A 17,127-nucleotide genomic window follows, 5' to 3' on the forward strand; every position below is an offset into this window, starting at 1 on the left:
CAATCAAAAGACACAGACTGGCAAATTGGATAAAAAGCCAAAACCCATCGGTGTGCTGTATCCAGGAAACCCATCTCACATGCAAGGATACACATAGGCTCAAAATAAAGGGATGGAGGAAGATTTACCAAGAAAATGGAGAGCAAAAAAAAGCAGGAGTTGCAATTCTCGTCTCTGATAAAATAGACTTTAAAGCAACAAAGATCAAAAGAGACAAAGAAGGACATTACATAATGGTATATATACCCAGCAATCCCATTACTGGGTATATATTCAAAGGATTATAAATCTTTCTACTATAAGGACACATACACACGAATATTCGTTGCGGCACTGTTTATAATAGCAAAGACCTGGAACCAACCCAAATGCCCATCGATGATAGACTGGGCAGGGAAAATGTGGCACATATACACCATGGAATATTATGCAGCCATCAAAAGTGGTGAGTTCGTGAACCTGGAAACCATCATTCTCAGCAAACTGACACAAGAGCAGAAAATCAAACACCGCATGTTCTCACTCATAGGTGGGTGTTGAACAATGAGAACACATGGACACAGGGAGGGGAGCACTACACACTGGGGTCTGTTGGGGGAAATAGGGGAGGGACATTGGGGCGTGGGGAGTTGGGGAGAGATAGCATGGGGAGAAATGCCAGATATAGGTGAAGGGGAGGAAGCTAGCAAATCACACTGCCATGTGTGCACCTATGCAACTATCTTGCATGTTCTTCAAATGTACCCCAAAACCTAAAATGCAATTAAAATAAAGAATATAGTTGAACTTGGCACATCACCAATCAACTAGACTTAACTGACACCCAAACATTAGTCCATTCAACAACAGCAAAATACACATTCTTTTCAAGCTCCTATGGAACATTCAATAAGACAGAACTTATTCTGGGCTAAAAAACAAACCTTAACAAATTTAAAAGGACAGAAGTCATACAAAGTAGTGTCATTCCACATTCCATAGATTTAAAGTATATTACCCTAATGCCAAAAGTAGATAAAGGTATTATAAGAAAGACAAACTACAAACCAACATCTCTCATGAATAAAGATGCAAAAATCCTCAACAAATTATTAGCAAATTGAGTTCAACAATGTATAAAGAGAATTATAAACCACAACCAAGTGAGATTTATGCCAGGTATGCAACATTAGTGCAATATTCAAAAATCAATTAATGTAATTTACCACATCAACAGATTAAAAAATTATATAATCAATAAGAAATGAAGAAATATAAGTTAGCAAAATCCAAAGCCCATTTATGATTTTAAAAAAACTATCAGCAAACTCAGAGTAGTAGGAAACTTCCTCAGTTGTATAAAAAATATCTGCAAATAACAAATAGCTAATGTCTTAATTATGAGAAAACAGATGCTTTTCATTAAGATAAGGAACAAATCAAGGACATCATTTTTCACCACACCTATTCCACATTCTACTGAAAGTTCTAACTAATGCAATAAGACAAGAAAAGAGAATAAAAGGAATATAAAATGAGAAAGTAAAATTGTTTTTGTTCAACAACAAAAATCTAATAGGCCATGATAACATGGTTGCCAGATACAAGATTAATATACAAAAGTCAACTGCTTTCCTATTATATATCAGCAAAGAAGAAGTGATATTTCAAATTAAACACACAATACCATTTACATTATCACCAAAAATGAGATATTTATAAACCCAACAAAGTATGTATAAGAGATATATTTTTAAAAAATAAAAACTCTGAATAAGGAAATCAAAGAATAAATAGATCTAAGATCTAAATGGAGCAATAATCCCTGTTAATGAATAGGAAGTCTCAATATTGTTAGTTGCCAATTCTTTTCAACTCAATTCAATGCAATCTCAGTCAAAATTCCCACAGGTCATTTTGTGGGAATCAAAATGGAATAAAATAACTGATTCTAATTTGAATGGAAAGGCAAAAGAGCCAGAATAGTTAACACAATATTAAAGGAAAACAAAATCAGAAAATTGACACTACCCAACTTTAAGAACTCCTGTAGCCCTACAGAAATCAAGACAGTGTGCTATTGATGAAAGAATAGACAAATTGACCAGTTGGAACAGAAGAGAGATAAAAAGAATTACATCAATAAGGGTCAATGCATTTTTACAAAGAAGCAAAGGAAATTCAATAGAGAAAGGAGTCTTTTCAACAAATGATGTTGGAAAAACTAGTCATCCACATGTTGAAAAAAATGAATCTAGCCAAAGACCTTATACCTTACGAAAAATTAACTCAAAGCGGACCATAGATCAAAATATAAAATGCAAAACTATAAAATTCCTAGAATATAACAAAGGAAGAAGTGTAGGTGACCTTAAGTTTGGTGATGGCATTTTAGATACAATAAAAGCACAATCCATAAATAAAAAGTTGATAAGTCGTACTTACTAAAATAAAAACATTCTGCTCTGCAAAATACACTGTTAAGAAAATGAAAAAAGCCACCTGCAGGGAGGAAATATTTAGAAAACACATACCTGATACAATAAGAAAAACAAATAAACTCATTACAACATGAGCAATAGAGATGAAGAAAGACTTCACCAAAAAAGATACACAGATGGCAATTAAACATATAAAAAGATGTTTAACATATATATAATTGAGGAATTGTAAATTAAATCAACAATGAGGTGCCAGTACAAACCTATCAGAATGGCCAAAATTTAAGGCATTATAAATGCAAAAACTGGCAAGGAACATAGGAACACTCACTCATTGCTGGTAGGGATGCAAAATACTACAGCTACTTTGAAGACAGTTTAACTGTTTCTTACAAAGTTAAATATAGTATTACTATATGATACAGCAATTGTGCTCATTGGCATTTACCTGTGTAGAAAATATATGTCCCCATAAAAGTTATGCAGTATCCAACAGGTAGTAAATTGTTTTGCACCTAATTAATAAAGAAATTGTTGGGTGTTTTTTTGTGGTTTAAGAGTATTGTGAAAAAATTAGAGACCATATAGGCACCAAGAGCCTCTGTCTAAACTCTTTACAAAAGACTGTGTAAGTACTTCACAAGAAAGCATATGTAGCTTTACTAGTATCAGATAATCTTTAAAACTAAAGCACTTTATTTATTTATTTATATTTAACTTTCATTTTCAGTTCAGGGGTACACGTAAAGGTTTGTTACATAGGTAAACTCGCATCACGAAGGTTTGTTATATAGATTTTTTCACCACCCAGATATTAAGCCTAGTACCCAATAGTTACCTTTTCTGCTCATCTCCCTTCTCCCACCCTCCACTCTCAAGTAAACCCCAGTGTCTTTTGTCCCCTTTGTGTTCATGAGCTCTCATCCCACTTACAAATGAGAACATGCAGTATTTGGTTTTCCATTCCTGCATTAGCTCTCTAAGTATAATGGCATCCAGTTCCATCCATGTTCCTGCAAAAGACATAATCTTGTCCCTTGTTATGGCTGCATAGTATTCCATGGTGTATATGTACCACATTTTCTTTATCTAATTTGTCATTGATAGGCATTTAGGCTGATTCCATGTCTTTGCTATTGTGAACAGTGAGGCAATGAACATTCACGTGCATGTATCTTTATGATAGAATGATTTATATTTCTCTGGGTATCTACCCAGTAATGGGATTGCTGTGTTGAATGGTAGTTCTGCTTTTAGCTCTCTGAAGAATTGCCATACTGTTTTCCACAATGGTTGAACTAATTTACACTCCCACCAACAGTGTATAAGTGTCAGCTTTTCTCCGCAACCTCACCAGCATCTGTTGCTTTTTGACTTTTAAGTAATAGCCATTCTGACTGGTGTGAAATGGTATCTCACTATGGTTTTGATTTGCATAAAACAAAATGCATTTTCAGAGATTAAGAGACAGTCTCCATTTACCAGGTTAAAAGTATAAATTTATACACAATAAATAAATAAGTTTCCAAATATAAAAACTGATTTGATAGAACTACCATAAGACATAGAGAAACCCATAATCACAGTGGGAGAAATTAACATACGTCTCTTAGTAATATAGAATAAACAGAAAAACCTCAATGAAAAAATAACTGAACAGAACAATAAACACATTTAATAAATGTATACTAAAGACATGTTGACTAAACAGTCACAAATCTATGAACAAAATTCTTCAGCTTACTCTAATTAAAAATAAATCAATGATATTGAAAATTATCATACTTACTACTTAGTGTTTCCATTTTGTTAGCTCCAAATATCTTAGCTTGAGATTTTCTTTTTGAAAATGCAACTTTATCCTCAGGTAAAAAATTTTCATCTAACACATCTTCCACTTTCTGAGCTACAAAAAAGATGCTTTTAATCAATTAAATAGACAAACGAATTTATCAAAAAGCCTCTGTAATTCAAAATACATATCAATTATCCAGCGATATGTCCTCTCATATTTTGAAATAATATACTCAAATACCACATTGTTGAGACAGTGAATTATAGACTGAGTATGTGAAGTGTAAAAATATAGAACTTTTCAAGAAAATTATTTTATAAGGTATTTATATTTTATAATTAAGTAAAATTTTTATAACAGATGTGGGAAATAAAAATGATAAAAGCAAATTAACAATAAACTTTAAAAAGAGAGCCAAAAATACATCAGGCAAGAAATACAGAAAACATAAGTGATGGTATATTAACTCACAAAATATCAGTATTTACATTAAATGTAAATGTGTTAAATGTTATATTTGCAATTGAAAGATTGCCACATTGGATTTAAAAAATAACTATAATACATTTAACACATATAATACAGCTAAGCCATAATAATACAAAAGGGTGAAAGTATAATGATGAAAAATTGTGTTCTGCAAATACTTACATTAAAAAGATGCTATGTTAATATCTGACAGATTAATGGCAACAAAAGTTACTGGAAAGTATCCATCATATTGTGGGTGAGGCTACATGAGAAATCTCTGTCTTCCTCTCTAATTTTCTGTGAACGTGAGACTGCTCTAAAAATAAAGTCTATTTTTAAAAATGTCCATAATGAAGACAAGAGTTTCAGTGCTCTTAAGAAAATTTAACAATTTAAAACCTATATGTATATAATAAAATATTTTTTAAAACATAGAACAAAAATTGGCAGAACTACAGAGACAGAGAAATAAATAATCGCAGTAGCAGAATTTGAAATACCTTTCTCATAAATGATAAACAGAACTTCAATGAAGTTAAGAACACGTGAAAAATACAATTAATGACAATAGAGAATGTACATACACACATATATGTTTTCTATACACACATATATATGTATACATGACACATATTTATAATTGAACATATAAAGAGAGAAATTTAATTAAAATAATTATACAATATTCTTAATTATTATATTTACTTTGAAGTCTCACTTTTCTGCAACTACTAAGTTTTGTAATTTGACATGAGCTTTTTAAAATTAAAACTTTATTTAAGGTGAAAGATTTTCATCTGCTATTTCATCCATTTTCTCAGTTGAAAAAAGAAAGGCTTTTAAAAAAAATGAAAAAGCTTTACTGTGAAGCCTCTGGATTATTAATATATATAAAGGACCATTCAAAGTTTCCTATAAGTTTTAAAAGACTTTACACTAGTCAATACAATTTAAATAAATGTCACACAATAAAACCTCTATTGCATTTTCAAAATGAACGATGAAGGTAAATACAAAAATCATCAGAGTACTTTTTCTGAAAGTATGTGGAGGCACTCTTGTTACTTCATACATACACTTAGAAAGTTGAAATTAGACTTTATTTTACTAAGTGTATTCACATTTTAAAAAGTTTTTATAACATACGTGACACACTGAATAATTGAACTGATTAAAAGTGGTAATTTCAAAATAAGGAAAGAAAGAAAATAGAAAGTAATCTGAATCAGTTAAAAAAAAAATTAAAAATCACCCCTGCCCAAAATACTTAAATCAGAATATATCAGTAAGCACAATAATTGTAAATGGACTACATATTCTAGGAATAGGCAAAGACAGACACATTGAAATGATAAACAATTTAACTGTAAGTTATTTATTAGAGATATGACTGAAAAAAATGCAAACACTAATAACCAAAATCACTCTGTAGTTGTTATGTCAATGTTAGACAAAATAGACTTTTAGTCAAAAGACCTTACTAAAGGCTAAGATGATCTCTTTCATCAAAATAAAAGGTTGAGTTCATAAAGAAAACCTGAGTTTTTATTTGTATATACTAATAATGTAGACAGTATAAGGAAAATGAACAGAACTATAAGAAGAAATAGTTAAATCCACATAGTGAGATAATTTAGTATACATCTCTCAATAATTGATAACTAATCAAGATTCAAGGAAATCAAGAAATAAATTTTAATGACACAACAAAAAATGAGTTCAATGGATGTCTATAACATTGTAGCAGAGTACATACCCATGAATAAAATTCTGCTTAATTAAAATTTAATGTAATTCCAAACAATTTAATAACATTGATTATTTCCATATTTACTATAGAATCTCTTCTTTCTAGCAAATCCAGTTGCAGGCAAAAGAGTTTCATCTGATAACTTATCTTTTTCTGGGCTACAAGAAGAAAGGCTCTGAAAATCACTAGAGAACTTGATTTATGGTAGAACCTTTAGGTTCACAATATATGTTAATTACTCAACAACATTTTGTCTTACTTTTTAATGATATAAGCATATCGGTGTCTAGTTAAAATATAAACATATAACTACATTTTCCACTTGTGCATATAAAAGCCATCTTGTTAATTTTTATATATATGGGTATTAAATATATTTAATTTATAAACATTATTTTATTTACTACTATAAACATTATAAATACTTGTATATTTGAAATTTGTCCTTATTTTCTTATTGTATTCACACGCTAAGTAAAGCTTAAAATTTTTGGTACCAAATATTGCTAAGGAAAAGTGAATAATGAGAAAAAAATAGAGTAGAAAGAGAGTGAAAAAAAAATACCAAGTAGGAAAAACAGGAGAATCCAAGAAAAATGGTATAATTGCACCTAAAAAAATCAATAATAAACCATATATGGTTATGAGAGATAACTTTAGAAATCAGACTAAAAATTGGCGTATACAACATGGAATACTATACAGCCATAAAAAGAAACAAGATCATGTCCTTTGCAGGACATGAATGAAGCTGGAAGCTGTTATCCTCAGCAAACTAATGCAGGAACAGAAAACTAAACACCACATGTTCTCACTTATAAGTGGCAGCTGAACAATGAGAACATATGGACAAGTGGAAGTACACCACACACTGAGGCCGGGAGTTGGGGAAAGGAGGAGGGGACATCAGGAAGACCAGCTAATGGGTGCTGGGCTTAATAACTGGATAATGTGTTGATCTGTGCAGCAAACTACCATGGCACACATTTACCTATGTAACAAACCTGCACATCCTGCACATGCACCCCGGAACTTAAAATAAAAGCTGATTTAAAAAAGAGTATACACAATTATAAGTTTCTTACAATAGACATAGCAAAATCATAAAGAAACAAAGAAGTTAAACTAATAGGATGGAAAAAAATGTATCAGGCAAATACCAACCAGAAGAAAGTCTGTGAAGCCTTAATAACAGATAAAGTACTTATTAAGGAAAATAAAAATTATAAAAATGATGAAATGACTCCTTTCATAACAAAAAAGCTGTTCTGTCTTTGAAGGATACAAATTTAAAGTTTACAAGCACAAAAATAAAAATAGAGCATTACAAGATGTAAAGCCAAAGCTGACACTAATACAAGAAGAAATAGAGAAATCCACGAAGTGGGAGATTTGACACATGTAACTCAGTAATTGTAAAATAAACAAATAAGTCATCAAGAAAGATCTGGTAGTGTGATAGAACTAATTAGCAAAAGCAGCACATAGTTGAAGGCATATTTATAAACCAAAAACAAATTTCTCCTGAATTTAATAAAAATAATTTATAAGGTTTATACATAATTACTTACTTTTTATTGAAATTACTTTAGCTTGAAGTTTCTTGGTTTGAGATTGGCTTCTTGATAATAAAACTTTCTCCTCAGGCAATAGATGTTCAAGCGATATATCCTTTTTTCGGGTTTCAAAAGGAAATGCTAAATAGAAAAAATACATGTGCAATAGAACTTCTGGATATGCCAAGTAATCATCAGACTTTCCACCCATGAAAGTAAAATGAGAAAATCATGTGAATAGCTTTCATGAGCAGGTGTGGAGGCAGTGATGCTACTTAGTAATTAATGACCATCCAAATACCAACCAAAAGGTATCAATACAATACTTTTGTTCTCTAGTTATCATAGGGTATTCACACTTTAGAGCAAAGTTAAAAGTTGATCAAATATAGTCTGATGTACACATTGGTGATTCGAAGGAAAAGATCTGATGAGTTCAATATAAAATAATTTAAAGTTATCTATAATTATTATACTTACTTTTGCGCCGTTCTACTACAAAATGTATTTGTTTCTTATCTTGTATTTGGAGTTTTGACTCTGAATCTTGATGAACAAAAGTCACATTTTCATTTGGCACTACAAAGTGGGCTAGATCAAGAGATGCATTTAGTCCACCATATGGAAAAATAAATCTATGAATATATAACGTACATTTTATCTTATTTTTATAAAGTTGTAAGTAAATTACAATAATGCTAGATCTGACACAAAAATAGAATAATTTTAATGGCTGTTGTGGAAGCTAATCCATTATTTCATAAATATTCTGAAGCACCAAATAAAGTTTATATTGGTCTCCAGAATTCATGAGTTTATACTGTAATACATACTCAAAATACTTACATAATGCATGATAATTTATACTTTAGCTTAATATATAATTATAGACCAAACAATGAAAGTGCATATGTACAAGATCATTCATTATAGCATTACTTGTAATTGAAAAATATTCAAAACCATTGAGATTTTCACACATAGGAGATTGGTCAAATGAACAGATATATATACCACAAACAATGGTATAATATTAATTACAGTATATAATGATGGGGAGATGGGACTGAAAGTTTCCAGAGAATCTATGAGGTAATTTGTACCCAATGAGTGCTGTTAGTTCTAAACAGCTACCAGGCAATAATAGACCACCTATGTCCCAGCAAAGTATTGAGACTCATGGTTTAATTATAAGGGATTTTTTTTTTTAATGCAGAACTAGGCCAGGCACAGTGGCTCACGCCTATAATCCCAGCACTTTGGAAGGCTGAGGCAGGCGGATCACGAGGTCAGGAGCTTGAGACCAGCCTGACCAACGTGGTGAAACCCCATTTATACTAAAAATACAAAAATTAGCCAGGCATGGTGGGGAGCACCTGTAATCCTAGCTACACAAGAGGCTGAGGCAAGAGAATTGCTTGAACTAGGGAGGTGGAGGTTGCAGTGAGCTGAGATAGTGCTACCGTACTCCAGCCTGGGAGACAAAGTGAGATTCCCTCTCAAAACAAACCCAAAAAACAAAAAGAAACGTAGAACCTTCTGAGGTCACTTTACCTACCTACTGAAGGCAACTTAGAGCCTTATGTACTCTTAAACTTTGTTAGAAAAATTGGTACCTTGTGGGGCGAGTCACTACAGAACCCTCCTTCGGAATGTAATGACAGAGAAGCTTTACTCAAGGAGGAGAAAGAAAGGGGATGTATGAGTTGCCAACTTGAGACCGCCTCATTCCTCAGCTTGCTAATTGCTTGACCTTTGATAGCTTTGGCTTACCCATGATGAACCTACCACTAAAATTATGTTTGGACCATCCTTGCAGAGGTTATTGTAGCCCTGTGAATCACAACACTGGTAGTCCCTTAGTTCTACAATGAAGAGTAAGAATAGTCGAGGAGATAGTTGACCAGACTCAGATTTCTAGGTTCTTTCGTGCCACTCTTGCCTATTTTCCAATTCAATCAAACTCATAAGGTCAGGTCATATGTTCTGTGACAAAATCCAGAACTTAACTGAAAACTTTTCAGGCACGGGAAAAGCAGCTGCTCCTGAGGTAGAAAAAACTGACCAGCAGGAAAGTGATGTATTAGGTTGGTGCAAAAGCAATCTAATGGCAAAAACTGCAATTACTTTTCCACAACCGAATAAAATGGCAATCAAGCACCTTCTCCTGGATGATGCCTCTAGAGACAGTCTCTAGGTCTGGCTGCAATGAAGTTGATGGGCCCTACTGGGGTCAGCACATTGAGGATCCTATGATTAATAAAATGTTACTCCCTCCACCCCTCCCTGGTGAATTTGGAGATGAATTGATGAGCCCCTCTTAATTTTTACTGAGAACTCTCACCCTTCAACAATGAATAAGACCAGAGGTTAAGCTAAGTCCTCAAATCCCCAGTGGGGACCAGGGTCAGAGATAAATGGGAAGGTGGGGATAATTATATTTCTTGGGCCTTTTGGACACTGGTACATAAGTGACTGTGAACATATACCCCAGCATCAGAATGAAGGGGAAACTGATAATTCTCTCTATTTTGAAGTCTGAAGTCACCACCAATGGGAACCTTACGTAGACCCAACTATGGTGGGCCTCTTTGGCCAATTACAAACCCTACTGTTATAGTGCACATTATTCAATGTATTATGTTTAAATGTATCATTAAGGGAACACCTGCTCACCTTTGCCCACAAGCACTGAAGAAAATTGCTCAATTAGGGCCATTTTAGTGGGGCATGTGAAAGGCCACGAACCTATCTGACTACCTTGTGCTGTTGTTTCTCAAAAACAATACTGATTACTTAGGGTAAAAAGGAAATAAATGCCTTCATTGTTGTACTTAAGCATGGCAAAGTTTTCTGTGAGACGAATCCTTCATTAAACAGCTCCATCTGGCCTGTGCACATACCTCAGATGCATACAGCCTCACTGGCTGCTCAATGCCATAATGCAGCCCTGGGTGCTGGCAGTGCCTGTCTTTGTGACCGTCATAGAGGCTACTGCCCAAAAGAAAAGAACTTAGTATACAAAAATCGATACACAAAATCCCCTTTTCGGCATCCCTCTTCACACCAATGATAAGGATCAGTTTAGTCTTATGTGGAATAGATTGCAATATACCACTAATGTCCTTCAACAAGACTACCTAAATTCCCCAGCTACCTGTCATTCATGGATACGGCATATCCTGGAAAAATTCCTGCTCTTGGAGGGAACACTAGCATTCTACTATATTGAAGATATTTTCCTGGTGGATCCAAACACAGGCATGAACCAATAAAAACTAGCTTGGCCATTAGTACATACAAGGTACAAAGACCTAGCACTCAATTGAAATTCCTGTGTTATAATTTGGGAAGGGGCACATCACATTCCAGAGGAGATGATGCCTATCTTTTGGTCCTCTCAATCCCTTAAAATGAAAAGGAAGCCCAGTCATTGTTGGCTATGGACACTTTAACATTCCCTACCACACAAGAAACTTGATGGCACCCATCTATGAGGTCACCAAGAGACCTTACCTTTGTGTGGCACTCAACCAACAAAATTCCCTATGGCTAACCAACAAGCTTTCAGGACTATCCTTCTTCTTGGCTCCTGTAATTCCCACTTGCTGTTTGAGTTACAGATCTCAACAACCTCTCAATTTGTTGACTGAACCCTGGGGAAGAACATCACTACACATGATAAGTGATCATTGGGTATAATCTCCTGGAAACTGTAATCTCCCAGAGTCAGCTGAAAGGTATACTCTTTGAAATACTGTAGGCCAATTATTGGGCCTTTTGAGTGCATGCTTAATGGCTGTGAAATAATCTTATGACCAGAAATTCCAATGTGAAGTTAACACTTTCATTTTTGTTCTGTACTTATCTTAAGGTGTTCATAATTCAGGGCAAAGTCTACTATTTCCATAAAATATATGTTAAAATACACATTCAAGAATCAAAGAAAAATATATTCTGATAAGTTTCATTTAAAAATAATTTAAAGTTATCTATAATGACTACACTTACTATTACTCCTTTCCTTTCCAGGAGTTATTTTCTTCTTTTCTTGCATTTGGAGTTTTGACACTGACTCCTGATGAACCAACATAGGATTTTTATCTGGAGCTACAAAATGAGTTGCATAAAGAGATGTATTTAGTCCACAAATGAAAAAAAAAATCTACTGTGAATTCTCTTTTTGTCTCATTTTTATAAAATTATAAGTAAATTACCATAATAGAAATTTGACATAAAAATGGTTTTAATGGGTGTTACAAAAGCTGTCTCATTATACCATAAATATTTTAAGGCATCAAATATATTTCCTATTGGTCTTCAGAATTCATGGGTTATTTACATAGGTTAATACATAATAATAGACCACACAATAAAAATTCAAATGCACATTATTCATTACCATATTATTTGTAATTGCAAAATATTCAACACATCTAAATATTCAAGTACAGGAGATTGGCTCAATAAACAAAGATATATGCTATAAATTATGATATAAATGCATATCATTATACATAATACTATACATATTACATAAAAATAATAAAGGTTTCTATAAATTAACATGGAGGAATTTCTTAAAAGATAATGTTAAGTGAAAAAAAATCTTAAAAACAGGATATCTAGTATGGTAAGTTTTGGGTCAGAAATAACTAATCAGAAAAAAATAGAAATAGAGAAAATTAACCTTTTCAAAATGAGACATAGATAAAATAAGCAAGAAAACACTGTAGTTGGTTATCTATAAGACAAAAGGGTAGGAACAAGGAAGGGAATAAAAGAGAAGGACTGTGGCAGAAATTATAGTTCTTCTAAAAATATCTTTTGCATAATATTTACTTTTGGAAGTAGCTTAATGTTCTACATATTGGATATGGTTTGGATGTGTGTCCCTCCAAATCTCTTGTTGAAATGTGATCCCTAAGGTTGGAGGTGTTGCCTGGTGGGAGGTGTTTGGGTCATGGGGGCAGATCCTTCACAAATGGTTCGGTGCCCTCTCTATGGTAATGAGTTCATGTAAGATCTGTTTGTTGGAAAAAATTTTCGGATGTCCCCCGTATCTCTCTTGCTTCTTCTCTTGCCATGTGACATGCTGGCTCCCCTTCCCTTCTGCCATAACTAAAAGCTTCCTGAGGCCTCAGAAGCTGAACAGATGATGTTGGTGCCAGGCTTGTACAGCCTGAAAAACCATGAGCCAAATAAACCTCTTTTTTTATAAATTACCCAGGCTCCGGTATTCCTTCACAGCAATGCAAAATGCATGAATGCAATATTTTTAAAATAAAATTAATTCAATGAGGATAAGAAGTGGGAACTAAAACTGAAAGGAAACTTAATTAAACGAACCTACTATATGGAAAAAAAAGTACTAATCCATGTAACTAATAAATACAGTATTTGAAACATAGCCTTAGTCTTGGGCAAGAGTGTTGGGGGACAAACTGCAAACAAATCATGAAATCTTTTCAGTAGGTTTGTTTTTGTAGTGGTATCTGCTAAGCAATTTTGCAAAAAGTTTCAAAGTATTATAGGATAGAGCAAATGCATAAATTGGTTGGTGCTTTGAGAGTCAGGATTCACATACACATGGTATGGTAGATGAGACTGTTAATGAGACTCAGTTTTTAGGTTCATTCATTTTACTCCTACTGGTTATTTAACACAATTAAACCTCCTCATAAGGCCATGCTGATCACTCTGTGACACAATTCAGATATTCACTGATGATAAATCATCAAAATAGAAAAAGTAGCTACTGCACAGATAGCAACAACTTGCTGGCAGAAAGAGTGATGTAAAACTGGTAATCATGCACTCTCTCCAGGACCATCTGCACAAGCACTTTCACAACAAGATCTCTGGTTCTGGTTACTTAAGCGTGGGTTCTCCAAGGGAAGACTGACGGACTCTCCCACCAAGGAACTCATGGCAAGGTAGTGAGCTATGGGGCCCTACAGGGTGCTCTACTAGGGTCTACAAGGTAATGGATCCTGATTAATAAAAGAGCTATTCCTTCCGCTCCTCCCAGTGAATCTGGAGGTGAACTGGAGACTCCCATTCAACTATTAACCAGATATCTCAGCTTTCAAAACTAAAGAAGACGACTAAGGATCAGGCCAAGGTCCATATGTCCCTATGAAGAACAATGGTCGTATAACAAGGTAAAAGTTCAATAGGGATAGAGAGGAGAGCTGCATTTCTTGCACCTCTTGGATTTGATGCACAACTAACTGTGATCTCCATAATCCCTAACACTATCATGGGAGGGTTACAGGTTGAATTGTGCCCTCTAAAAAAGATAAGTTGAAGTCCTAACCCTCACAGTATCTCAGAATGTGATCTTATTTGGAAATAGGAACTTTACAGAGATAAATGAAAATGAGGTCATTAAAATGGGCCCTAATTCCATATAAATGTTGTCATTGTAAAAACAGAAAATTGGAGCACCCATATACACTGGGAAAATGCCATGTGAAGCTGAAGGCAGAGATTGAACTGATGCATACAGAAGTCAGGGAATGTCAAAAACAGCAACCCACAAGGAGCTCAGGTGGAGGCATGGAATTGATTTTTCCTCTGGTTCTCAGAAGGAACCAACCCTGTCAACACCTTGATCCCAGACTTCTATCCCACTGACTATAATTTTTTATTGTTAAAGCCACCCAATTTGTGGATACTTTCTAAGAGCAGCCCTACGACTGGGAAGTGGATCGCTGCTGTAACAAATACTTTAAATTGTGGAAATGACTTTGGAATTGGGTAACGGGTAGAGGCTGTAAGAGTTTTGAAGTGTATGATAGAAAAAACTTAGATTACCTTGAAGTTATTGTTGGTAGAAATATGGATATTGAAGGTGTTTCTGGTGAAGGCTCAGAAAGAAAAGGGAAGAACTACAGAGAAAGCTTCTCTCATCTTAGATATACACATATATTGTCATGAACAGAATGTCAATAGAAATATGAATGTTAAAGGTGCTTCTAGTGAGGTCTCAGATGGAAATTAACATATTATTGGAAACTGGAGGAGAGGTGATCTTTGTTATAAAATGGCACAGAGCTTGTCTGAATTATGTCTGTTGGGTGGAAAGTAAAATTTGTAAGCAATGAACTTGGATATTTACCTGAGAAGATTCTAAGTAAAGTGTTTAAGGCACATCTTGGTTTATCTTTTCTGTTATAGTAAGAGGCAAAAGGGAAAGGGATAAATCAAAGAAGGAATTGTTAAGCAAAAAGAAAACAGAATATGAAAATTCACAAAATCTTCAGCCTATTAGTATTGAAAATATAAGAAAGCACATTGTAGGCAAGGTATGGTGGCTCATGCCTGTAATCCCAGCACTTTGGGAGGCTGAGGCAGGTGGATCACAAGGTCAGGAGTTTGAGACCAGCCTGGCCAACACAGTGAAACCCCGTCTTTACTAAAAATACAAACATTAGCTGGGTGTGGTGGCAGGTGCCTGTATTCCCAGCTACTCGGGAGGCTGAGGCAGGAGAATCGCTTGAGCCCAGGAGGCAGAGGTTGTAGTGAGCCGAGATTGTACCACTGCACTCTAGCCCAGGTGACAGAGCTAGACCTTGTCTCAAAAAAAAAAAAAAAAAAAAAAAGCACATGTAGAAAGAACACCAAGGATATGACTGCACAACTATTTGCTAAATAGATATGTGAATTGTGGATCTAATCAACCATCTCAGCAAAAATCCTGACAACCTGAACTAAAGGGGATAGAGAAAGGATAAAATAGATTTTATTTTAGATTAAAATTAAATCAGATTGCTAAGATTCTATAGACAGGAAATGGGTCAATAGAACTATTCTGCTGCAATTGTGTTATCCATCAAGAAAAAGAAACAATGACCCTAAGGATGGTTCAAATGCCAGTGGGGCTTCCACTGTCACCAAGAGCCCAGAAGACACAGGCCAAAGAGCTGGGGTGTTGCCTCTTCTGTTTGAAGAGGTGGGCCACCACCCAGATTGAAGGAGGCAGGGCCATACCCCACTAGGCCCAGAGGACAGGGCACTGAGCCAAGAGGACTACTTTCAAGTCTTAAAATCTAATGAAATTTACCCTGCCAGATTCTGAATTTGTTTGTAAATTGTGACCCCTTTTTTTCCTTCCAATTTTTCCCTTTAGCAATGGCAATGTCTGTCGTATGCCTGCCCATTGCATTTTGGAAGCAGACAATGTGATATCTGGTTTTATAGGTTCATAAATGAATAGGAATTTTGCACAGGATGAATCATACCCCAAGTCTTTCCCATAACTATCTGAATGATCTAAATGATGAAATTTGGAATTTTGAGTTGATGATTCTTAGAGAAGATTTTGGAATTACGTTGAATTTTTGGAGATGTTGTGATGGAGTGAATGCATTTTGCATATGGGAAGACGATGAATATTTGAATAGTGACCCCTATCTTTCCCACATAGTGCCTCAGAACATGATTTTATTTGGAAATAGGGTCTTTACAAAGCTAATCAAGTACAAATGAGATCATTATAGCGGGCTTTAGTCCAATATGAATAACATCCTTATAAAAACAGGATACATAGATAAGAGACAAGCACACGGAGAAAAAGATGTGTGAGGATGAAAGCAGAGACCAGAGTGCAGCATCCCCAAGCCAAGGAACACCAAATATTGCTAATCAACTACCAGAAGCTAGAATAGAGGCATTTAACAGATTCTTACTGACTGTCCCTCAAAAGGGTCGGTATCACCAACCCTGCTGATACCTTATGTTTACGTCTAGCCTCAAGAGTTCTGAGACAGTAAATTTTAATTGGTTAAGCTACCTAGTTTGTGGTAATTTGTTATGGAAGCACCAGGAATCTAATACAAAGAAGAAACAGGCATTGTTCTTTGGCTTGGGGTCTGAGGCCAACTTCACCACGCCTACCCAAACACAAGCATGCATAGGTTCCACTGGACCACTAAAACCTCCATTGTTAGGGCCCCCACTACTGAATGTATAACTGTATAGATATAGTCTTAGTATATTCCTGCTTGCATTCATTCCCAAGCCCTAAAGAAAATTGCTGTAGCTAGGGCCATTTTGTGGCACATGTGGGAACCATGAATTTACCTAATAGTACCTAGTGCTATTGTCTACCAAAAAAACCCCATTAACTAG

General features: G+C 34.6%; 1 protein-coding gene across 1 annotated transcript in view; it reads right to left on the reverse strand.

Moving 5' to 3' along the window:
• LOC108309201 (coiled-coil domain-containing protein 7) overlaps nucleotides 1–17,127 on the reverse strand; it is a 198,629-nt gene that overhangs the window by 159,888 nt on the left and 21,614 nt on the right. The window contains exons 5-7 of the mRNA XM_037740977.1: nucleotides 12,004–12,102; nucleotides 8,473–8,583; nucleotides 8,008–8,133 (exon numbers count right to left, since the gene is read on the reverse strand). Coding sequence (XP_037596905.1) covers nucleotides 8,008–8,133; nucleotides 8,473–8,583; nucleotides 12,004–12,102 — 336 coding nt within the window. The remainder of the gene's footprint in view (nucleotides 1–8,007; nucleotides 8,134–8,472; nucleotides 8,584–12,003; nucleotides 12,103–17,127) is intronic.

The sequence above is a fragment of the Cebus imitator genome, unplaced genomic scaffold (genome assembly GCF_001604975.1).
Source record: "Cebus imitator isolate Cc_AM_T3 unplaced genomic scaffold, Cebus_imitator-1.0 Scaffold92, whole genome shotgun sequence".
Taxonomy (NCBI): domain Eukaryota; kingdom Metazoa; phylum Chordata; class Mammalia; order Primates; family Cebidae; genus Cebus; species Cebus imitator.